Genomic DNA, 24,443 nt, shown 5'->3' on the forward strand with positions numbered 1-24,443 from the left:
TCCGCTGAGAGAAAGAAGGAGGGAGTCTGAGGGCGGTGCGGGAGGTCTTCCCACTGTGCCACGAATGTGGAACAGCACGCGTAAGTTCAGACTTGTGCACATCACGAACCCCAACACACACGCACGCGCAGAGGCACACAATGAACGCCTGAATGGAAGGAAAGAAGGGGAAGGGTGCTGCTCTTTCTCTCTCTCACTGAAACGGGTCGGCAAGAGGTGCATCTCGCACGTCTTGCCACTCCGCACTTACACGCACAAGCAGAAATACAGCCTTCTCCTTCTTCTCCATCTCTTCCCCACCCCTACCTCTCCGCTCTCCATCAACGCTCAGCAGAGATACACACGTGCGAGTGTTGGAGAGGGACAGACAAGAAGTGAGCACAGATTGCTGCTCCCACTCCTGAGCATGAGTGTGCATTTCATTTCTTTCCCCTTCTCATCACCTCTCGCCTCCTCAGAGCTGTTTTATCACGCGTATGTAGCCAACAGACGAGAAAAGTGTCCATCGGTGTGTGTGTGTGTCCCCATCACATCGACCTCTCTCTCGCTATCCCCCACCCCTCTCCCCAGCTGCCTGCCAATCCCCTGCATACATGCGAGGTTTGCAACGCGTGCCGCGGTACCGGGACCCTCTGGTTCGCAATGTGGCCCGTGTACTCCTGCGCGGCTTACAGGAACAGCACCACGCACCCTCCTTGACAAGAGTCGAGCTGGAGGTGCGGCTCGGCAGCATCCTGGCGCACACTCGTGCACGTCAGCTAGACATACCCATTGCCGTAGCATCGCCAGCCTTGATTGATGAGACAGCACGAAATATCTACCAATTTCATGCAGGCATTTCACAACCGCTGCTCTACGGGATGCAGGTGGCCTTGCTAGAGGCGGGCCTTGCCGCGCGGCACGACATGGACCCACAAAGCGGGAAAGTTGACGTACACGTGTTTCTTTCCAATGGAAAACGACTGCGCTGTCGCTACCAACGACTACACGAGGTGGCCCCCACCATGCGCGCAGACAGCGTGAAGGCACCCGCCTTGAACTCTGAGGCGCCCCTGTACAATCCCCTGTCCCTCACCCACGGTATCACGGTGCTGTCGGCCGAAACCAAGAGCCGGTTGGCCGTGGTGGACATGTGCTGCCCAGGCTGGTGCGCTGACGTGCGCTTTGCTCTCTCTAAGGAGGCCACTGTTCCGGTTGAGCTGACGGATGCAACGAACGAGAGGGCGAAAGCGTCGCGCTTCCGTTCGCGCATGTGCATTCCGGTGGGGCCTTTTTTTTCCATTCAAATAACGCAATCGACCCTCAGCCAAGATGTGTGGTGGTACCCACCCCCAAATATGCGCTCCTACCTTGACAAGGACGTGGGGGCGCCCTCATCACCCGCGGCGGTCACGGGTACGACCACGTTCGGTGTTGGCTCGGTGATCCCGACACCAGCACTGTTTTTTCCGGAGAGAAGAGCAGAGCGCGTCGGTCGGAGCGACACACAGACCGCCACATTCGAAGTGGAGGTGGAGATCAACCTACCTGCGCTGCTGCGTGAGTGGAAGCGCATGTACGGGGGCGCTGCCGCGTCCGCGTATCTATCTACCTCAGCGCTCGTCGATACGACATGCGCCGGAACGGCAATCCTAGGCGACGCATCATTGAAGCCGCCGACAACGATGGAGACAAGAGATGACGACGCCGATATGTACGCCACGGTATTGGCGGAGAGAGAAGACCCCTACCTCTTGCGCGTGGCCGAAGAGGTGATGGCGGTGGTGCAACTGCTCACCAAGGTGCGCGTCGTCGAGTGAGGCCTCCACTTTCGTGCATCCCGACTCCTTCTCTTTCCCCCTGCCCATCTCTCCCACAAACCTCAACGAGATGAGGGGGAGAACACAAGCAAGTGGCTCACACGGTCGTCAGGCGCAGGTGCAGGCGTCGCGGGAGAGAGGTGAAAGGAGAAGGGGGTATTGGCGAGGAAGATGACGGACAGGCGCATGCGACACATAAGCGCGCAGAGGTGTGCTTATGAAGGAAAATACTAAAACTCCACAACTGAAAGCCAAGTAGGTAGCACACACACACACCGCATCGCTGCTGCCGTCTCCTCCCTCCCTCTCTTTGCATTCCACATCTGAGTATCTGCATGGTATGCCCAAGTGGGGTGCATTGACGTGTTAGTGAGAGACTACAGGGAAGGGGGTGGCAAGTGCCAACACCATCTTCTGTGCTGCTCTCTCGTGATGCTCTACTGCCGCCACTACTGGCCCTTGTGGCCTGTGGTGAGGGGGGAGGGGACGAGTCCAGGTCGCCAGCAGTGATCACCACATCCGCGCGTGCGTACGTGGGAGGAGAGGTGATGCACTTCCTTCGTCAAAATGCGATGTACTCCTCCTGATGCATTGAAGCCTGTGCTCCACCGTCTCCTCTCGATCTCGTTTTCTTCTTCACGCCGCGCTCCTTCTCCTTCCCCCTTCAGCATCTCTGCACAGAAGCCTCACGATGCTCTGGAAGTTTCTTGTTAGTGGTCTGGTAGGCTCGGCCTGCTCAGCTTACCACCGCGGCCCTACGAATGTCTCCCTGGCCCTCGACCCGCCGACACTGTCCATCATTATGGACCCGAGCAAGGACATTGTCCCCATCCGCGCCGTCATTGTGGGGGGCGGCTACGCTGGGAGTAAGATGGCCTATCAGCTGGACAGCATGTTTGACGTCACGCACATCGATGAGAAAAACTTCTACGAGCTCACCAACGACATTATTCCCATCATCACCAACCCGTGGAAGGAGGACGTGAACCCAAAAGCGTGCCGACGCATGATGGTGCTGCATCGCTATTACCTCAAGCGCAGCAACGTTGTGACGGGCACCGTGGCCGGCGTGGATGAGCAGCAGGTGTATCTGCGCGATGGCCGCACCGTACCGTACGATCTTCTCTTTCTCGCAACAGGAGAGCGCAAGCCGTTCCCTTTTCAGACTCGCGAGCGCACCATCTCTGGCCGGGTGCAGGAGCTGAAGCGTTTTAACGAGTTTCTGCAGTCCTGCAAGAAGGTCGCCGTCGTTGGTGGCGGCCCCGCCGGCACGTCCCTCGCGCACGACTTGGCTAGTACCCGACCAGACCTGCAGGTGCACCTGTTTCATCAGCGGGCTGAGCTTCTGCCGCGCCTCCCCGGTGTGTGCCGGCGCCACGCTCAGGAAAAGCTGCTGTCGAATCCAAATATGCATCTCCACCTGCTTAGCCGCGTGACGGACGTGGACGGTGTGGTTCTGCCGAGCAACGGCGAGAAGGCGGACTCTTCCTCCTCACCCACACGACACCCCTGTCCCGGTCAGCTGGTGGCCCCTCCCACCTCCAGTGGGGCGGCGCCGGAGTCGTCGCTGACGCTCGCCACAATCAACATGCCGTGGTGGCGGTCGCTGCTGAACACTGTCTGGCCTCCCCGAGGTGTCGTTCCTGATCAATACCGAATTCACTACGACACGCTACAGAGTGAGGGGCGGCGGCAGCAGTCCATTCTTCAGCAGGTGTACTACGGCAAGCGGGACGAGGTGGAGGAGTGCGGGGCAGTGCAGACGCACGGGGTAGAGGAAAACTTCGATTACGTCTTTGCGCTGACAGGCGACACTCCCAGGCCTATCCAATGGGATGCACTGGAAGGCCGGTCGAGAACGCTGCCGAACATTCTGCGCGAGCACGAGACGATGGACGGCCACTACCGTGTCAGCACACTCATGCAGTTTTTAAACCACCCGAACATCTTTGCTGTTGGGCGGTGCACAAACTTGCCCGTCATGCGGGGCTACGGTGCCAGTGACATTGAGGCACGGACGCTCTTTCGGGAGCTCAACTCCGTCGTCAATAACCCCACAACAGTGTTCCTGCACACCCGCGACGGTGTTCAGCTGTCAAGCATGCAAATCCCACGCGTGCACGTCCGCCTTGGCGTCGACGACGCCGTGGGATGCACGCCGTGGTCGGGCGGCATGACTGGCATCTCCTCGGTTCACGAGTTCCTGCAAGACCGCAGCTACCTTATGAAGGAGTTCCAGCAGCCTCTCTTCTACAAGCAACAGGACCAGGCAAAGGTCAAGCAGCGGGTGTCGCAGTGGATTGCAGAGGAAATCACTGATGTTGTCGACTTCTCCCACTGCTGAAGTGGGCAATGCCATGCCAGCAGCCAGAAAAAGAGGCAGGGGAAAACCACCACACATGAGCACCCCCGTCGCTTTGTGTGTACGTGGTTGGCGAAGGGGAAGAAGGGGGGTATGCATCTGTTCTTTTCTTGCAAGCGGTTGCAACAACCGAAGCAGCTGCGCGCCTCGTCCGCACTATTTCTCAGCACTACGATGCCCTGTTGTGTCTTTGTGCGTGTGGGGGTTGTGCAGTTGTTCCTTACAGACCTTAATTGTCCCTCTCTATACCCACGGCCCTTGCTGTACCTCTCCCTCTGCGGCTGTCTCTCGCGAGTAGCCATGTCTGTGTTGCTGTTTTACCGCAGCCCGCAGGGCTCGCCTCTGCAACGCACTCATACATCGTTCTCCTTTCCCCCCCCCCCCCCGTCTCGTGCGTGCACCTGAAGAGGGTGAGCGGATGCTGATGGGTCCGACTCATCGAGCCATCACACGGAGTTTGTTTTCTGCTTGCACTTCTCCCCACCATTCCCCCCCCCCCCACCCACCCCCACTTGTATCGCTAGTGGGGAGTCGCAGAGGGAGGGAGAGAGCGATGTCAAAGCCAAACCGCCGTGTGTGCGGCTGGCACAGACACAAACCTCTCTTCACCTCAACGGACGAAGCTCAGAGGGCTCACGGCATCCTCAACCTCACCCTTTCACTCGTCGGCGGTCACCTTCACGCGACGCGCTCCCCACCCCGGAGCTACAACCCTTCTCAAGCGGCTTCACTAACCCCTCTGTGGCGGTTGTCCGTGAGACGTGGGTCTTGTCAGCACCGATGATTCCGACAGTTGTCCCCTCACCGGTTGATGTACTTCTGATAACGCACACGCCACCGCCTGGTTGGTACTGACGGTCCACATCCTCGAGGGGCGCATCATTGCACCCCCATTCCGCGATGCGGTGAAGAAGATGACGACCAGCTATCCGCGCCCAATCGTGCCTGCCAGTCGCACCTTTCGTGCTTGGCATTCATTCTCAATATCGCAACTGGGCACCGCAGATACAGCCCCAGCTGCAGCGAGAGGAAGATCGGAGTTGCCGCACTGGAGCATGGCGAGTCACACCTGCAGCGGTGGCGGCGACGATCTCGCAGCTACGTCGAACGCCAGTGGCCTCGCCTGGCACTCTGCGCAGTGCGACGATCCTTTGTGTCGCTGATGCCCAGCAGTCGTCTGAAACCCCCTCACCTAACAACTTCCGACGCGGTGGTACAGCACCTCTGCTTAGAGCATGTGATATCGCAGGCGCGTGCGCACCCCCAGGGACGTCTGCATGCGCTGCTGCCATCTTATCCGCTTTGGCCCTTTCACGTCGCCTCTCCACGCGCTGTGAACGTCAGTGTCGCCATCACGCATGCCTATACACACCTTTTCCAGCTGCAGTGGGGGAGCAGTCACTCCCGGTGTCCCTGCTCATTCCGAGGGACCGCCTCCGCATCCCTCTGCCGCTACTAGGTGACGTTGCGGAGGCGCAGCTCCAGTAGTGCTGACGGCGCTGTCGGCGAGGCTTGCACGTGTGCACGCACACCCACGATCACCACCAACGCTGTGAGTGGCAGCTCTCGGACGAAGAGGAACCCTAAGCAACGGACAACGTTTTCCTCTACACCACCGCGGAGGTGCGATCGCAGCACGTGGGGAGCAGGAGTGAGACAGCTCACCGTCAAAGTGTGCGCCTGTCGCTCTCCGTGGCATTGTGCGCCTACCACGTGCTGTGCGTCCTGCTTATCACTCCATGGCTAACTCGACAGGATAGAACGTTTCACAGCAGCAACTCACCTGGCCGAGTGACAGACGGAGACGGGCGACATTAACACCGTCCTCTCGACGGCGCTGCGTGCGTTTGGGGGGAGGAGGGGAGGGGCAGAGCTGAAGTGGAAGGACCTGTGGACAAACGCCTGGTGTGCAGTGGGTGCGGGGGTTGACTTCCTCCCTCTCTGATTCGGCCCTCGGCGTGAATCGGTCCATCAGCAGGAGCTGTTGCTTCTGACGCGGCGTGTGGACGCACTGGCAGGGCTGTGTCGGGGGTGTTGGTGCACCGCAGCGAACACTGCGCGTGTGAGATGGCGAAGGAAGGGTGCCGCTGCGATTGTTGTGTTTTTCTTGTTCACCTGGTGCTTCAGAGAATCCACGCGTACGCACACACACACAGAGAGAGAAACAGAGACTCATATATCCAGGCTCATGGGTGAACTCCTGTAACTTGAGCGGAATGCACAGCCCAGCTGCAGCCATCTCCTCTGTGTTGTAGTGTGGTGGAGGGGGGGACATCATCGGCTACTTTGCTGACTTCGACCCACATATATACGCGTTCTCACTCTCCTGCTCTCCTGCTCTCCTGCTCACTCTTTTCTGTGTGTGCATCAACCTTTTCGATGCTGCGCCACCCACATACACACACACACACTGTCCTGGTCTCTACATGTCTCGTCTCCTCGTTGAGCTGTCAGGATACCATCTCGATCACGCACACGCACACGCTTCCTTTCATTAAGAGTCCATCCTCTCCCTGTCCCCTAGAGGCCTCAGTCTCGATATCACACACAGACGCACACACGGTGTGAGCGCGTGCGTGCCTCTCTTACAGTAACGTCCGCCTTCCCTCTTTTCGCGTATCACCTTTCCCCAGATTTAATCCTATAAAGACTGGCATACCGTGCACACACACACACACACACACCGCCGTCGTCGCCTCGCCACTCGGCCCAAGACGCACCCCTTTACACGCCTCCCCCCCCCCTCATCGCAATGCCTGACGAACGCTTCGATTCGATGCTCCTCGCGATTGCGCAGCAACAGGAGGGTATCGACGGCATCCTTGACACCTTCTTCTCCTTTCTCAGCCGAAAGACCGACTTCTTCAGTCAGCCTGACATGGCGCGCCGCAGCGTGCATCAGGTCATGGACCGCTACCTGGCTGCAGCTGAGGAAAAGCAGCGCAAGGCGCAAGAAGCACAGGCAGCCGCGCAGCAGCAGCAGTCGGCGCGCACCTCTTCTCGAGTGGAGGTGCTCGAGAACGAGGAGGAAGTAAATGCCGCAGCTGCCGCGCAGGCCGCTAAGGACGCCGCACAACGGAAACTAGAACTTGAGAAGGCGCAATGCGAAGTCGCGGAGGCGAAGGCGAGAAAGGAAGCAGCAGCGAAGGAGGCGGCACAGCAGGCGGAGACAGACGCGAAGGAGGCCTTTGCCGACACCGCTGATGCCCCACGCGGACTGCCGCCTACCGCCGCCAACGGCTTCGCCTACGAAAAGTACATATTTTCTCAGTCACTGCAGGAGGCCGAGGTGCGCGTGCCGCTGCCGGCGGCGAACGTCAAGGGAAAGCAAGTGAATGTCGTGATCACGAGCAACCGGCTGTTGGTTGGGATGAAGGGGGGATCACCCATTGTGGACGGCGAGCTGTACGGCAAGGTGCGCGCTGAGGAATGCATGTGGACCATCGAAGACGGCAAAACCGTTGTCGTGACCCTCTACAAGGCAAACTCAATGGAGTGGTGGAAAACAATCTTCCAGGGCGATCCGGAGATCGACCTGCAGAAAGTGATGCCGGAGAATTCGAAGCTGGACGATCTCGACAGCGACACCCGTCAGACGGTGGAGAAGATGATGTACGACCAGCGTCAGAAGATGATGGGCAGGCCAACCTCCGACGAGCAAAAGAAGCAGGACATGCTACGCAAGTTTATGGAGGCGCACCCCGAGATGGACTTTTCCCAGGCAAAGTTCTGTTAAGTAGCCGTATGGCCTCGCTGTTTGTGTCCCCTTTTCGTTCGTTCTCTAGTGTGAGTGGGAGCAAGCCCCAGATGACACGATGGTGTGCGTGTGTGTGTGTGTGTGTGTGTGTGTGTGTGTGTGTGTGTGTGTGTGTGTGTGCCGCCCAACGGAGAAGCTGTCTTCTTTTCCTCTCGTTCCTCTTTCATGTCTCGGAGAGTTCTGTCCGCTGCCGCCGCGGTGGCCGGTAAAACGGTCGCTTCTTTCCTTTTTATTATTACGCTTCTTCTTGGTGCTGTTCTTGTTGACACCGCCCACCAGCACACACACACACACACCTTCCTCCCTCTCGAAGGGGGCGCGCGGCGAGTGACGAGGACACACCCGTACTCCCCTCACACACCCACAAAATGTGTCTGCGCGCCACCACCGCCCTGGCACGCGTCTGTTTCAAATCTTTAAAAAAAAAAGAACAAAAATGTCAACACACGCCGATCGATGGTGGGTTGGGGCGGCGGCCTACGGATACACTCACCACCACCACTTCTACCACTGCCTCTTTCTCTAGACGTGCAGTGTAAGGATTCCGACTAGCATCAAACATCACCTTCCCCCTTGAGGATGCTTGGTCATGCCACTTCTCCCTCACCCCATTCCTCATCAATCTCCATCGTCTCCCCCCCCCCCTCCTCCTCCTCCCTCACGCTTTCTCTCTGTGCGTCGAAGCCACCCAGAGCGATCCACTCAGCAGCATCGCTCTTCCCATCTTCTTGGCTCCGCCAAGTGCCGACTCCCACACCTCACCCGCCGTAGTCATCGATCACTGCCGCACCCCCTCCCCCTCCCCCTCTCCCTCTCTCTGTCCCTTTCTCCTCGTCCATCATCATGATGACCCAAATGGCAGCCCACACGACGACGCCACACAATGTATTGCCGGAGCCAGATCACTACAACGAGGACAAGTGCTGTTGTTGTCGCAAGAGCGAGAGCCAGATCGCCAAGCTCGTGGCGGAAAACCACCTCCTCAGGGAGAAACTGTCCCAGATGGATATGATGCACGCGATCAGCGCAGCCAAAACCTCCATCAACCGCACTATCCTGACGGCACTGGAGGAGGAGCGGCAGTACCTGGAGCAAGCGATGCTTCCCGTCAGCTACAAGTTCCCAAAAGAAGCGGACTACAGCGAACTCCCCACCTACCCAAAGCGCCCGCACTTTGACCACGCGGCGAAGCACCCCAGCACTCAGGTCGTCATCTTCGATGGCTGTCCCAACGACCCGTATCACCCGAGTTCGATGCCCATCTACCAAACCGCTACCTTTGTGCAGCCCGACATCGAGGAGTTCGGTCCGTACGACTACAGTCGTAGCGGCAACCCGACTCGAACCGCCATCGAAACCCTCGTTGCCAATCTCGAGGGTGCCCACGCTGCCTTCGCCTTTTCGTCCGGGATGGCGGCACTGCAGACGCTTGTGACGACGCTGAAGGCTGGCGACGTCATTCTTGCTAGCAGCGACCTTTACGGGGGCATGCACCGGCTCCTGACGCAGATCACCTCGCAACTTGGGATCAAAGTTGTGTTTGTGGCGGTGTGGGACACTGAGGCGGTGCGCAAGGCGCTCGTCGAGAACCCGGGGGCGCGGCTGCTGCACCTGGAGAGCCCCACGAACCCGCTGATGCGTATTGTCAACATCCGTGCTGTTTGTGAGATTGCCCACGCGCACAACGTGAAGGTGTCCATCGACAACACCATGATGTCGCCGCTCCGCTGCATCCCGCTCGCCCTCGGCTGCGACTACTCAATTCACAGCGCCACCAAGTTCCTGTGCGGCCACAGCGACACCATGTGCGGGTTCATATGCGTGAAGTCCGAGGAGGATGTGAAGCAGGTGGCCTTTCTGCAGAACGCGCAGGGCAACGCCCTCGCCCCGTTTGACTGCTGGCTGCTCCTGCGTGGCATCCGCACACTGTCCATCCGCGTCGAGAAACAGGAGCTGAACGCCATCGCGGTAGCGCTGTTCTTATCGCGTCAGAGACATGTCGTGTTGCGCCTGCACTACGCTGGTTTGAACCCCGCCACGTGCCCTCAGATCTCCTCCCTAACCGAGGAGCACTTCCACCTGCACCGCTCGCAGACTTCCGGCCCTGGCAGCGTGTTCTCCATCGAGACCGGGAGCGTCAAGCGCTCCAACGCGTTTGTGCGGGCTTGCAGGCTGTTCAAGCTCACCGTCAGCTTCGGAAGCTGCAACTCCCTGATAGAAATGCCCTGCCTCCTGTCCCATGCTTCCATCCCGAAGGAACAGCGTACACTGCCACCTGACCTGATCCGACTGTCGGTGGGTATCGAGCAGATCGAGGACATTCTTGCCGACCTCACGCAGGCCATCGCCGCCGCGGCCGCCATCGACGACAGTGACCGGTCCTGCTAAGCACACTGCTTTCCTGCCAACTTTTGGGGGAGGGCACTCGTGGTAACGTGGAGAGAGATGGGGGGCTGTATGCGTGTGTGTGTGTGTGTGTGTGTGTGTGTGTGTGTGTGTGTGTGTGTGTGTGTCAGTGCTAACTGTACCCTATCGCCCTCCCCTCTCGTCACAACCTTCGTCGTTGCGTTGCCTCGGTGTCTGCATCACAGACTCCTGCGGTTCAGCCTCTTCCGCCTTCCTCAGGTTCCTCTCTGCCTCTCTACATTCTCATCACGCATGGCAGCGCTGCGACGCCTTCTCTCCCTGTGCGCGCCACACCACCATCTCCAGTGCAACGAGTGTGTCCCTCTTACTCGATAGTCTCCTTTTGGGGGGACTTTTTCCTCGCCTCCTCCTCCTCCTCCCTCCCTCCCTCCCCCTCGCCCCGCTTCCCGACTGTTTTTCTTCGACTTGTATTTTGTCTTTCCGTCGCCTCTTCTGATATGTTCCTCCGCTCTGTTTTTTGTGGGTCCGTCTGCCCAGCCCATACTTCACGCACCCCAGCACAGCGTGCACGAAGAGCTGCACACACACACACACACATGAGCAAGAGCTCCCTTTCTCCGCTCGGTCTCTTCTCTTGCTCGCTCGCTCACTCTGTCTTCCTTCCCTTTATCCCTCTCTCTCTCTTTTGGTCTCCCGCTGATACACGTCGACATGCGGAGAAAGCAGTGGTGGAGGAGTGGCCGTGAAAGGGATGACACGAAGGTCTTGGTAACCAAGCAAGCAGTTTAGGTAACTAAACACGCTCAAGTGTCGTCTCCCCACGTGAAACAGGACAACTGCACAGCTGAGCTTGTCAGTGCCGCGCTCGGTCTCTCCTCCAGCATTGTCGTCAAGCTGTCCTCCTTCCTGGTTCATCTCCATCGTTGTGGTGTGGTCGTATCAGGCCTTGTTTTTTTCTTTCTTCTTCGTGGCACCGACGCGCAAGGATACAGCGATGGGAACAGTGCCGTGTGTGTGTGTGTGTATGGAGAAAGACAGAAAGAGAGAGGAGGGGGTGTCGCTCAGCCTCTCGAAGTCGCTGCTCGTCTCCCGCATCTCCCTATGCATCTCTTCTCGTGTACTTTTCTCCTTTTCGTCTCCTCACATTTCCCATCCACCCCCTTTCGGTTGTTCTCCACACAGATACTCTTCTACGCTTCTCTGACACTCGCTCTTATACGCCGGCTTCGCAAGCAAAGACATCATGTATACACTCATGCCTGCACACATACATACACGCACAAGCTCTCTCGCTCCTCTCGTGGCCCCCCTTGTGTTCGTAGTGGCGGCGGTGATGATGGTGTGTTTTGTGCGGCGGCTGAGGCGGTGGGGGTGGTCTCTTCTTGCTTCTTGGAGCTTCTCATGACATCTCATGTGGGATGTTTTTGTTTGCTTCTTTTTCTCCTCCTCTGTGCTCGTGGCGCTGTTGTGCGGCACTTCACCTCTTTTTCTTCGGACTCCTCCTTTCTTCTTTCGCTTTTGTTGTCCTCCTCGATGGCATGGCTGCTGCCCCCTGGCTGCGCTCCCCTGGCTCCCGCCTTCTACTTCATTTTTCTCTTTGTTTGCAGACCGCCTGTGCAGCGCATGTGCGGGGTTATACACATGAAGTGTGCGAAACCCGCGACTCCGGTCATCATAATAAGCCAAACAATAGCGGAGAAGTCACACACACAGAGAGAGAGACACACGTGTCCATCCTCTGCCATACAACGCAGGCGAAACTCCGCTCTGCCCCGGCTCAGTCATCGGAGCACGGCCCCTGGCTCAAGCTCTACCCGCCCACCACCACCTCACAGCCGCTCCCATCGTGCTGGTCGCCACCTGGTGCATTCCATGGGGTGGCTCGAGCACGTGTGGAGTCATCAGCGTGTGAGAGCGCGCCCATGGGGAGGGAGGCACAGGCGGGGCAGCGTCGGCGGGCCATGCGCAAATCGACATGAAGTGGGTGCCGCTCACCAACCCGGGCTTAACAGTGACACGCATCCGTCGGCCCTACTAACCCATCATTGGTTTGTCGACTTACTCATTTCAGCTCTCCTCTGCTTCACCTCTCCTCCCCTCCATGGCCGCCTCTCAACCCAACGCATCATTTCACTTCGTGTACGAACACACACACACACACACACACGCACGCACGGGCATCCGCACATCCCTCACAGGGTCGACGCCCTCCTGTTTATCGTGAATAGACTCGCTCAGGCACCCCGTTGTTCTCCTCTTGTGCCCGAGCCTCCTTGCCTCTCTCTCGTGCTCCTTTCAGGAAAAGCTAACATAGCCACCTGGTGAAGAAAACAAGAGGGGGAGTGACTGCAGCCACGTTTGATGGAGCATCCGCTCCACCGCCCCCCTCCCCCCCCCCGTCGTTCCCCTCCGCGCGCATCTCCAACCCCTTTGCCTTTGTTGTTGTGAAAAGGAGGCCCGGCAAGAAAAGAGCCTCGCGTCCTTCACACGCACCAAACTCGCTGTCTCGCTCATGAAGGCAGCGCCACGCTTTACTCGGGCGGCGGTCCTGTCCCTGCCGCTCATGTTGCCGCTGCTCGTCGTGCTCACGGCATGGGAACCGCCCGTGTCGCAAGCTCAGGAAATCGCCAATGAAGAGTCTAGTGTCTCTGGCACAGCCTCAGTGACCATGCCGTGGCACATGGCTCCGTCGGCTCCATCCCTGTACCGTGCCGCCGATGAGGCGCCGCGCCTGCACGTCGTCGTCATGAGTATACCGTTGTGGGGTCATTTCAAGCCCCTCTGGACGATCGCGGAGGAGATGGCGTATCGTGGCCACACAGTAACATGCGTGGTGGAAAAGCCGATGTGGTGTGAGACGCTGCTGCGACACAGCCAACACACAGCGCCGCTCGTGCTCGCAAACACCAGCGCAGCGACGTATGCAAAGCCGATGGTAGAGGGTAACGGCCCGCTCGATGTTCAGTGTATCGTCATTCCAACCTACAAGGAAGTGTTCACTGAGCGCAGCTTTCATGCCATTACCAGTGAGAAAATCTCCACCCTCATGTCCTTTCAGGTGCTCTTTGACCACATGTTCAAGCACCACGAGTTAGCGTTGTCAGACTACATACGGGTGGCACAGGCCGTTCATGCCACTCTGCCCCTCACGACGCTCCTCTGCGACATCGCTACCTACGTGTGCGCCGGCGTGGGCCGCAAGATGAACCTTCCTGTGATCAACGTGTTTCCTCTCACCGGACAGCTGACCGTTGGCCTGCAGGCAATGTTGCCAGCTGTGGGACTGGGCTTCCCGCGTCACATGACCCTCCGTGCCCGCATCGCTAACTTTGCCTTCAAGCTCGTCGTTGCCGCCTCCGGGGCCAGCGTTGTGCGCAACCTCAACCGCGTACGCGCCGCCAATGACGTCCCACTACTGCGGGACAGCTACGACCTGGCGGCCATGTACGGCCCAATTATCGCTCCCATTTTGTGGGGTCTTGACATCCCGCAGCCCCTCTGCCCAAACATCCACCAGGTCGGTCCGCTGAACACCCGTGATCAGCGGCAGCCCTACCGCCGGCAGGACCTGCCGCTTGACCTCGCCGCTTTCATGGACGGCTGCTCGCAAGGTGTCATCTACGCAAACTGGGGCACCATCGGCTTGCCAGACCCGGAGGTGGAGGATCGCTTGCAGGAGGCACTCATTGAAGCTGCCCCGCTCTGCATAGTGTGGAAGCGGCGCACTGCATCAACAAGGCCACCGCCGCCGGCCGCTCGCTTCTACGTTACGTCCTGGCTGCCGTCGACTATAGCGGTTCTGAAGCACCCGAACACGCGCATGTTCATCACGCACTGCGGCGACAGCTCTGTGCTGGAGTCTGTCGAGGCGGCGGTGCCGGTCGTCGGCTTCCCACTCTTTGCCGATCAGGCGGATGTCTGCCAGCGCGTCAAGGAGGCGGGCATCGGCACTCCTGCCAGCGAAACGAAAGCCTTCACCCGCGCCGGCGTCGTCGCCGCTATTGCGGCTGTCGATAAGAACCATGACGCCATGGTGCGGCAACTGCACAAGCTTCGCGCCGTCGCCGCCGCATACGGTGGCCCACAGCGCGCTGCTGACATCATCGAGAGTCGTCAACATAACTTGCTCATTCACCGAAACACAACCCTCGAGGTGTGTACGAGCTTATCGGGTCCACTGCGAATTGAGTATGCCCTCATCGTGTGGTCGGCAGTTCTGGTAGTTGGTGGGCTGGTGTGGATGTACATACTACGGCGTGTGTGTAGGCGGTGGTCACCGACCTCCGCAGCGTGGTCGATGCTCTGGCGCTCAATTTGGTCAGCGAAAGGCAAACGCAGAACACACGCAGCGCCGTCGCGCGTGCAGGCTGTTCCACGGCCATACAAGGCCTATAAACAGCTTTGAGTCCTGAGGTGACAGCTCAAACAACGTGGCCAACATCCAGTTCGAACACGGATTGTCGCGCGACTAGGTTTGAAGAGGGAGGAGGTGGTGGGATGAAAAGAGTGTGATGTAGATAGCTGGCAGCTCCTGCTAAGTCGCATGCGCTTCTTCAGTATTCCTCCACAATTGAGGGGGACACATTTCGCCGCGCCTTCGCTACGCTCGTGGCCCTCGTTTATTCTTTAACCAATCGCTTGGCCAGGACCGGGCCTCGTCCCACTGGCTGTGGCGAGGGATAACATCGCCGGGACACTGGTCAGACAAAACTCCAGTATCCTTTTTCTGGGAGAGAACACACGCAGACAGTATGCTGCTCGCAAGACACAGACCGTGGCACGCTCTTGCACCGTGGCAAGTGTGCTTACGCTTAGTGGCGGGGACCCTTCGTTGCGCAGTCCGTGTAGAGAGAGTGTGATGCGCTCAACCCCGCCGGGCAAAGTGATTTTGTCGGTGGGCTTGCTTCCTCCCAAGCTGGGAGCTGCGATGCCGCCTGGTGGCACGTTGACTGGAACGGAGGTGAGAGAAATATGCAAACTATACTGTAGCCGAAAATAAAAACTGCACGCATCATGAACTCATCGAAACATATCGTATGTTATGAAGCACGAAGGGCGAAGAAATTATTCCCACATTGAGGGTAACACGAATAGTGTGCACCGTTAAAGATACTAATGGCTTGTTTTTGTGCATGGGAAACATGGAGGAAATACTTTAGCCCCACGCAGCTAAAAAGGGCAGGGCATCCCGATGCGCGCGTGGTGTCATCGCGCCTTTCCGCCCGGTGCGCGCGGGGGGGCGTGGCGGGCGCGCGGCCGGCCGCTCTTTTTTTTCTGGGGCGCGGGGGCGCCCCCCCCGGCCCCCGAAACCGCTAAGGCCGGCGCGCGGGGCCCGGCCAAACAACCCGCGCCGCCAGCGGACCCCCGCCTCCCCCAAGGGGGCGAGGCTCTCGACAACACGCGGAGGGCACCCGGACCGAGAGCCCATTCCGGCCCCCGCCAAAGCCGGGGGGTGGCACGGCAATGTTTTCGCAACGTACAGGTGCGCAGCCCCAATTGATCCAATGGAATTCGCGGGATGGAGACCCGTTCGTCGAAGGGGCCATCGTCAAGATGGTTTTCCGTTACCTCGCGCCGGGGGTCGGGGGCATTTGTATGCCCCCTCCCGCCACAGCGAGCCCCCACCGCTTCGCGGGCACCCCCCGGGGGCCTTCCCTCGTTTCCCTGGGAATTTCAATCTTCCCACCCCCCCCCCATCTCGGCCGCGCCACGAAGAATAGCCAGACACCGCCGACCAGCTTGCGGCCCTGTTTGGCGATGCGGGTTTCATGCTGGAGAACGCGCCGGACACACCTTCACGACCCAGGGCGGCAGAGCAAGCGCGCCGGACGTGTCGGGGCGGCCAGCTGGCGCACCAACCGCACAACGGATAGCAAGCACAAGTTCCCCACTTCTGATATCACTCCGGTTCGTAGAAGCCTACAACCCCCACCTTCCCGAGGCTGCTTTACAGCTGAAAAGGGGCAAATTGAGGCCATTTCAGTAAGGCACTAAAAGCTGCGAGGTCGTTGGGAAAAGCCACTCTGGACGAGCACAAAGCATCGTTCAGCTCTGCCCCCGGCGCGCTGTCAAGCGCAGTTGTCCACATGGCTGTCGAACTCGTGGGGTTGTGCGGTGGCCTGCCGAGACGGACGCCGCCGACGAGCAAGCCGCAGATGCACAATCAGCTTGCCACGCCAACCCGAACAACCACACCTTGCGCACACACAAAAAACGCAAGCATGAGGGAAAACACGTCATCAGGCAAGTCCAAAAGGACGCCTTGGGCCGACGGATACCAAAGGCCGATCCCGGCCACCGCTCCGTGGTTGGTGCTGCGAACGGTGCGCGTTGCACAAACTTTTCCTCCTGTCCATCAGGCGCCTCCCACCACTGATGGTCGCCCTGAATACACCATTAGTTGCAAGCACCGCTTGCTTGCGCAAACCCTATTCCACCGCCAAGCCAACCCCCCAGCCCCCCGACATTTTCACCATCGCCACCCACTGTTTTTCCCTTTTCGGGCCACGATTTCGCAGGGACCTTCGCCCTCCCTCATTCCAGAGGCGCCAACACCCCCCTTTTCCGCCCGGCCTGCCGACGCACAAGGGCCACCGACTTCACCACCACACCCTTACCTTTTCCCGCCGAAGTTGCGCCAAGCACGCGCGCTTGCTCTTTTCTTTCCTTCCCGCCGGGGTATGGCGTGACGGCGAATTGGATGAAGACAAAGAGGCGAAAGGGAACAGACCTCCTCCCCTCGGGAAAAGAGCTCGAGGCAGCCCTGGCTCGTCTGGAAGACCGCCGGGCAGGATGGCATCTTCAACGAGGCGCTGCACCACCTTCCCCGTAACGCCAAAGCACGCATTTTTACCCCATTAACTGGATGCGGATCGCCCACCTTGTTCCCCAACAGCGGAAGAACGCGCACGTTGTACCGCCACCAAAACCCGGGAAACCACCAGAGCAACCCTCGTCGCACCGGCCAATTAGTCCCACCTCTTGCGTCTCCAAACTTATGCGGCACATGGCGTTAACGTGCTTATTTCATGCGCAGCAGTCCCATCTACGCCAACATGCGCATGGGCGTGACTACGCCACGAAAATGGTGCTTTCCAGGATCACGGACACGGTCGAGACGCATAGAAATATCCATTACCACGTGATGATCGGCAAACGCCTGGGCAGGGAGAAGCAGGCAACCCACCGAGCAATGCAGGCGTTAATAACCGTGGTGGATTTCAGAAAAGCCTTCGACACTATGGATTCCCCGATTCTCGCGAAGAGACCACAGAGTTTCCCCTGCACCCACTTTTGAAGCACTGGCTCCGAAACTTCCTTGCACACCGCTATGCACAAGCAAAGCTTGGAAACCGATTAAGCAAACAGTATGGCCTAATGGCTGGTGGCCCCAAGGCGCCGTTCTTGCACCACAACTGCGTTCCCTGCAAGCCACTCCTCTCCCAGAGCTGTTGGTGGCCTGATTTCCTGACGTGCAGCTCCGCATGTACGCAGACGACCTGACCATCACCATTCCATGTCGTGGGCAGAATTCTGACGTAAGGATCGGCAACGCGGCACTGGGATAAGTAGCGGCGCGATCGAAAGACAGCGGCATGTGGATAAATCCGCAAAAAGGCGAAGCCCTGTTTCGCACACCCCCGAGCCACACGGACGAAAAGTGCTCGACCCACTTTGCCTCTGGGGGCACGGGGTCCCTGTTTCACTGTTCGGTGGAAAAGGAATCCCAAGCTTCTTGGTCTTCAATCGGGCTCCAGAGCCAAATACAACGCCAATGCGACACATTGGCAAAAGCAAGTATGGATGCCGTTGTGTCGTATTGAAAACCGCCGATTTAACCCCCCCCCCGCACGATATGAGGCAATTTGTCTCTGGCCATGGCGATCCCAAGCTGACGTATAGCTCTGCAGCTGGATGGGGACAGTGGGGGACACGGAAAAACTCGAATTGATTAACAAGAGCGCTCGTCCTCACCAACTTGCCACTGGTCTTCCCTTTTCTCCTGATGAAGAATCGGTGCTGTTGGAGCCCGGCCCCTTTCCCATACAAATCAAAGTGTTGCAAAGACGGTTCGGGCTCCACGGGCGATGAGGGTTCGCGGGGGCTTGGTGGGCCCGCCGGCCACCCCCTAAGCCCCCGCCGGATAAAAACCATTCCCCGCCGGCGTGTGGGGTGGGAATGAGCGGCTTTGTTGCCGGGCCGCCTCTTGGGAATGGCCTCCCCCATGGCACCCCGGCGCCGCGCGTTTCCGCAGGGCGTGTCTATTGGCATCGATTCGCTTTTAGACCATTCACACATTTGGGCAGAGGGAAACCTTGTTGTTACAAAACACATCGTGTCTACGGACGCCCCCCGCGGCCCCCCTAGGGCATCCTACGTCACAGCTTTTTGTGGCGGCGCTAGTGTCACCGGGCACTTCCCGGCCCCCACCGCCATTCCGCCACACACACCCTTGGCACGACTTCCCGACGAAACCATCGCCGAGGACTGCGACCCTCTTGCCAGCAGCCGCGGGGTGGAGGGCATTGCTATGCGCAAAGATCTTCAGAAGCTCGTCCTTCCAATTGAGGAAACTTTGTCGAGAGAGGAACAGTTATTTCCCCGCGCAGCCAATAACCAATCCCTTCTGGCCGCTCTGGGTGCCGGCCCTTTTCGCCAAACCCCAACTGTTGGGGGAGAAATCTGGTCCTGCTTGCTTTTCTTGGCGAGCAATAGGTGGGGAATTCACCTCCGGTTTTGTATGCACACGCAGGGGTTCCCTTCAACGAGGTAGAAAATACGGCCGCGGCTGAGGCGGCCTATGGTGGCCTCTATGCCTCACCCAAAATCAATCCTGGCTATATCATTGGCCTTCGCTCCTTCCTTAAAAGAGTGCCGGTTAACGAATAGATGGCGCAACTAAGGTGGGGTGCGCGCATTGCTTCCGCTTGTGCGGCGGTCGCTTTCCGGGCCCGCCCCCGCCAGGCCCCCTCGCCGGGGAGCCACCGGCCCCTTCGGGGGGTGCCGAATTGCCGAGCGTTTTCCGTAGCGAACGCCCCCGCTTCTGCCGGCTTTTTTTGGCCAAGGTGCTGCGCCAACCGTTGTCGTTTGCGCAATTCATCGCAGGAACAGGCCGCTGCTTTACGCAGTGCGCCGTCAACGGGGAATGGGGGGCAAAGAAATCGTCGCAGAGCTCGCGGATTCCAGAAACATGCCCATACCGTGGAATCGTCGTAAGCAACTTCAAGGTGTTACAAAACCACACGCTGTCTACGCACAGTGGCGGACCCCTTCTGGTGGGTGGAACCTGCGCGTGTCCGTTCTGCGGCCGTGCTTTCCCTCAGTGGTGGGTCGGGGCGGGCCTTGTAGCACCGCGCCCGCCCGGCCCGGATGCGCGCCGAGAAAGGGCGCCGCCCCGTATCAAGCGTTTTAAATACTCGATCCGGGAAAAGCCAAGCCACAGGCCCTTTTCCCGGAGAGGGTGGGTCGATTGGCCAAATGCCCGCGCGCCCTTCCCTTACAGGGCGTCACGGCGAAGCACCGCCACTGCGGGAATGCAAAGCCGTAAGCTCTTCCGACACTTTCTTCACCCGAAGCGGGCCATTCGATTCACAGAGGCCGCGCCGGCCACCTTCCCCGCCCCCAAACGAAGCCGGAGAATGAAAAGTTCGGTGCCCAAGGTCCTCAAATTTTTGACGAATGATAAAACCACCCCCACCCCAAAGCAAACCACCCGAAAAGAGGGACAGGACCCCCCCACTTGGCCTAGCTGAAAGCCGGGGAAAGCTGAAAAGAAGGCGGAGGTTCCGACCCTTTTAGAAAAAATATATTTTTTTCAAGGTCCAGAGAACAAAAATAAAATGTCCATTTTGAGGAAAGCGTCGCTGAAAAAAAAGTGGCGGCGACCCTCGTAAGGAGAAAAGCGGCTCAAATCAAAAACGCCAAGAGACGAGACAGCCCCAAAGTGAAAACCACCCCGCCCCCATAACCCCACATAATCCCCCAGATGCCAACCCAAAAAGTTTTAAAGAGAAGCACATTACCAGACCATTTTGTGGGTAAGAGAATCTTGTATTTAACCAAACTATTGAAAGGAAACGCGCGCATATCATAGCTCCTTCTTCCGCCTCTTGTTTTTCCCGATTATCGGGCACCAGCTTTGCCAAAGCAAAAAGATCAGGCTCCCAGCACAGCCCCCGGGTCACCCAAGCATTGCATCCTTGTCTTTTCCCAGACCACGCACCGTGGAGAGTGCCTTTTGATCTTTTCGTCGACGTTGGGTTTTGTTTGGCGATCGCCCGCTCAGTTTGAAGGGGCTCTAAAACAAGACGCGAGGGGGGAAGCAGCTTCTTTTTTCGCCGTGTTCCGCTGTCTCCTTAAAAAGTCCCGAGCTAGTTGCACCTGATTGGGCCGGTTGCAACGAGTTTCCCACAAAAACATGCATGAGGGCGCAGCGTGTTTGATGGGTCTAAAGAACCACCACGAATCAGTAACAATACATGGCAGGCGCGGTGACGGTTTTTTTCTTTTCCCTTTCATCCGCATCTGCCATGCTACCAATTTTTCAAAAAACTTTGAAAGTTTTCCCTCTTCCCCTTCCAGTGAATGAAAAAAGATCCACTTTTAGTTGCACAAAGCCGATGGGTTTATCTTGCCGACTCGGGCTTTTAAAAACACCGATGCCGGCAATGGACCCTTCGGGCTCTCCCGGGCGCTGGGCTCCGGGAAAATACAACCAAATACTCATGAAAGAAACTGGGGTGGGTTATCGTTTTTTTTTTTTCTTGTCCTCTGTTGTTTTGTTGCCTTTGTTCAATACCTTTGGCTTCCGACGACGTCCACAGGTGCAGTGCTCGAGAAATTGTTTTATCCGCTATCATCAATTTTGAAGTGTTTTTCGGGAATTCTGGTTCCGGAAATCTCCGCTGAGGTGCGTAGGGTTTGGGGGGGGCGCAATTCTCGGAGGGGTCAAAAAGCAGAAAACACGACCCGCGCGCACGTTCCGGCGCCATGGCGAACGCCGCCGTTAGTGCGCCAGTGGTGGACATGATTTTTGGCCAAAGAATCCTTTGAATATTCCTTTTGAACACATTAGACCTTTCGGCCCCCTTTTCGGAATAAAAGCTCGCGAAAAAATTTCAACTATTTTCACCAAGGGGGTTGTTGATTTTGGCTTCGGTATGTCGCCGCTGTTTTTGGTTTTGCGTGGGGGTTTTTCGTTCCTCTGCGGCTCAGTTGTTTGGCGTTTCGGAAGGTCTTTTTTTCGCGAGGGGGCTTCGCGGCGCGTGGTTGGGAATTCTTTGCGCGGAAATAATTTGGTGTGTTGTGAGGCTGTGGTGTTTTGCCGATGGGTTTGGGGACGTTCTGCTGCTTTGGGACGCGCCGCCTTGCTTGCCTTTTCGCGGTCCTGCGCGCTGGGGATTCTTTGTCTCAATTTATGTTTTCAAAGGCCGCGGGTATCTCAAAGAGGTTTCGTTTGTGGGCTTGTGTGTGTTTTCGGCTGCTTTTCGAGTGTTCCTGCGGGATCTGGCGTGTGTTTTGGGAACCCCGGGTTGCGCCAGGATCGCTTGGGGTAAAGGAACGGGATGGGCTCAGCCCCGCCTTCAGGCAATGAAAAGCCTCCCTGCACAAAGCGCGGTGCAGCATCTTCGGCTTCCCCTTTTCAAATGGTACACCACTTCGGACTCTCTACGGCAGCGGTTTTTCTCCATCTTGTGACCCTATGTTTTCTTTTTTCACTTTTGTGTTTTTTTTTTTTTTGCCAAATCCAAACCAAGGTACTTTGAGTTCACAGCGCTGGGGAATTTTTTGAGACTTTCACCTGCACAGGCTGGTTTTAAGTGTCAATATCTCTTTGCATCCTCGTCATTTTCTTTGGGGTGATGCGGGTCATGTTTCGTAGAACTTTTTAAAGTTGGGGGAGGGGGGCTCGGGAATTTCCTTTCCCTTTTGCTTGTTTCCGGTCAATAAAATCTTCTTCGCCATTTCCCTTTGGTTCTCCTTGCCCCTTTTTGCTGCTTCTGGCTAATATTCCTCGTTGCTTTTCACTGGCGTCTTGTTTTCCTGCCTTTTACTTCGTCATGCTTCCATGTGAATGGTTGGGTTCCCGAAGCTGCCTCATCTGCTGAGTGAAGCGCGCGGTGTGCTTCTATTCTGTGCCTTATCTTTTTTTTCACTGGTGTTTTTCGTTTCCTGGGTGCTTTGAGCTCTTTCTGAAGAGAGAGACTAGCGGGCTTTGTGCCTTTTCTAAAACTTGAGTTTTGTTTCTCGCTTCTTACGGTCTCATTTCTCGCAGAGGAACTTTCACACTTTTCCTTCTGTTTCTGTCAGATTTCGTTTCCTCTGAGCGCTTTCCCTTTCATGGTGTGTTCGCCTCTCGGTGTCATTTTCTCTGCGGATGCTTTCTGTTTGCGGGTTCGCTTGTGTGTTCCTTCTCTGCATTCCGGGTGCTCCTGCTTCCGCCATGTTCTCTGGCTTCCTTGCCCTTCGGTCATCCCCCTCTTTGCGTGCAGCCCGCTTTTATCAGTTCTTTGTCACTCTTTCCTTGCTTTTTCGCTTTTTTCAGGAGTTTCCGGGTGCTTCTCTCTCCCCTCTCCGCCGGCGCGTTCGGTCTCGGGGGATGCTCGTTTCCGCGTTCCTTGTCTCACCCTCCGGGGACGGAGGTTGCCGCCAGGTCGTATGTTTTCCTTGTATTGGCTTTCGTGCCCTCTTTGGTTTGTCGCTTCCGTGTGCGCGTTGCGTTCGTGGTTTGCCGCGTTTGTGTGCCCATCCCCTGGCTGTCCTTCCAGGGTGTGGCTTTGGCGTTTCCTTTTGAACGTGGCCGCGCGGGAGGAGGGCGGCGGGGGGCGTGCTTCTCGGCGGTGCGGAGTGGCCCCCGCTGCCTGGTGGCGCAGGGCAGCGCCCGGGGCCATGGGCCGTGCCCCGGCGACCACGAGGAGCGGGCCTTTTCGATGAGGGGGGGGAGAGGAAGGCACTTTAAGGAAAAAAGGAAAGCCGCTCGACGCGCAAACAGATGTGTCAGCCACCCCCCCCGCCCGGGAGGGCTCATGTGCGAACCCCCTTGCTTTGCTTCCCGTGCCTTGTGCGCTGTTGTCCGTCGCTTTGTGGCTGCTCATGGGGTGGTGGTGGTGGTGGGGGGGGGGGGGGCTACGAAATACGTTGTTGTGCGTGCTCTGCGGCCGCCGGGGCGCTTGTGTGGCCCTGTCCCCCGTTGCTCTTCAGCGCCTCTTCTTTTTTTTTTGACTCGCAAAAAGAACCACAAAAGAGACAGAAACGCTTCTCCAGTTACCTTGAGAGTTTCTCTTTGCCACTGTCCTAGCCGAGGGTGTGCGATAGTAGTTGATCCGGTAGACGCACACGCTTACGTATTCATAGTTTTCTGCGGAGTAGGGGATGGGGGTTCACCCGAACAAGCTGCCGTTGGCGCGCATCGCTCTTTAGTTCACCACCTGTGCGAGACTGATGTATCGCGTGCGCGTGCACTTGTCCCTCCTCTTTGCCTATCGAGGTCGCCTCCATCGCGCGGGCCAACGGAAGTCCAGCTCGACACGGAGGGGCGCCGGGAAGAAAGAAAGCGATGACGGGAACTGTGGCGGAGGTTGTACGCGCGCCGTGCCAAAGCCATCGCCACGACTGGCATCAGGAAAATACATGTACGGTGGTAGAATCAGCTGTAGGGTCTTTGTGACCAGTGCGTGCGCATGCGCGTGTGTGGTGACCCGGTGGGGACGGTGGCGGCAGCCGTCCCTGTCTACATGCGAAGTGAAGCGTTTCTCGACCTTCACTGGAAATGCACCGTACACTTCCCAAGCACGTGACTTCACTCACCCGCGATGGAGAGGAAAGAACTCGCCGACATACACAAATTCGGAATGCTCGCTCAGCTTTGTTACTACTTCTCGCCCTTTCCCGAAGATCAAGGAACGAGCAAAAGGGCGCAGCAGTTGACTGGACACCATTTTGATCGCTTATTTATTCAGATACGTTTTCTCTTTATTGGGTGTGTTCCTGGCATTTGCCACGGAGGAAGGTCAGTCAAAACAACAAGCAAAAGCGGTAGTGGGAGACAGCGCAAGGCACTACAAGAAAAGAAGGGGCTTGGAGGAGACGTAGCAGCGACAAAAAAAAACGCGCGCGTGTATGCACACGCTTGAGAGGCGCTGCAAGACCTCTCTCTTCC

The 24,443-nt window shown here is 57.7% G+C and overlaps 5 protein-coding genes across 5 annotated transcripts; all 5 read left to right on the forward strand.

Moving 5' to 3' along the window:
• Window positions 1-593: 593 nt before the first annotated feature.
• Window positions 594-1,799, forward strand: LBRM_14_0440 (conserved hypothetical protein; the record flags this gene model as incomplete). The annotated part of the gene is made up of 1 exon (XM_001563286.1): window positions 594-1,799. One exon carries the CDS (start codon window positions 594-596, stop codon window positions 1,797-1,799), a length of 1,206 nt encoding a protein of 401 aa, XP_001563336.1.
• A 691-nt stretch (window positions 1,800-2,490) lies between these two features.
• On the forward strand, window positions 2,491-4,143 carry LBRM_14_0450 (conserved hypothetical protein; the record flags this gene model as incomplete). Its single annotated transcript, XM_001563287.1, has 1 exon — window positions 2,491-4,143. The coding sequence occupies one exon, from the start codon at window positions 2,491-2,493 to the stop codon at window positions 4,141-4,143; it is 1,653 nt and encodes a 550-aa protein (XP_001563337.1).
• Window positions 4,144-6,913: 2,770 nt separating this feature from the next.
• On the forward strand, window positions 6,914-7,897 carry LBRM_14_0460 (conserved hypothetical protein; the record flags this gene model as incomplete). The annotated part of the gene is made up of 1 exon (XM_001563288.1): window positions 6,914-7,897. The coding sequence occupies one exon, from the start codon at window positions 6,914-6,916 to the stop codon at window positions 7,895-7,897; it is 984 nt and encodes a 327-aa protein (XP_001563338.1).
• An 864-nt stretch (window positions 7,898-8,761) lies between these two features.
• Window positions 8,762-10,306, forward strand: LBRM_14_0470 (cystathionine beta-lyase-like protein; the record flags this gene model as incomplete). Its single annotated transcript, XM_001563289.1, has 1 exon — window positions 8,762-10,306. The coding sequence occupies one exon, from the start codon at window positions 8,762-8,764 to the stop codon at window positions 10,304-10,306; it is 1,545 nt and encodes a 514-aa protein (XP_001563339.1).
• A 2,491-nt stretch (window positions 10,307-12,797) lies between these two features.
• Window positions 12,798-14,690, forward strand: LBRM_14_0480 (conserved hypothetical protein; the record flags this gene model as incomplete). The annotated part of the gene is made up of 1 exon (XM_001563290.1): window positions 12,798-14,690. One exon carries the CDS (start codon window positions 12,798-12,800, stop codon window positions 14,688-14,690), a length of 1,893 nt encoding a protein of 630 aa, XP_001563340.1.
• Between the last annotated feature and the right edge of the window lie 9,753 nt (window positions 14,691-24,443).

Source organism: Leishmania braziliensis, chromosome 14 (genome assembly GCF_000002845.2).
Source record: "Leishmania braziliensis MHOM/BR/75/M2904 complete genome, chromosome 14".
NCBI classification, from domain to species: Eukaryota; Euglenozoa; class Kinetoplastea; order Trypanosomatida; family Trypanosomatidae; genus Leishmania; species Leishmania braziliensis.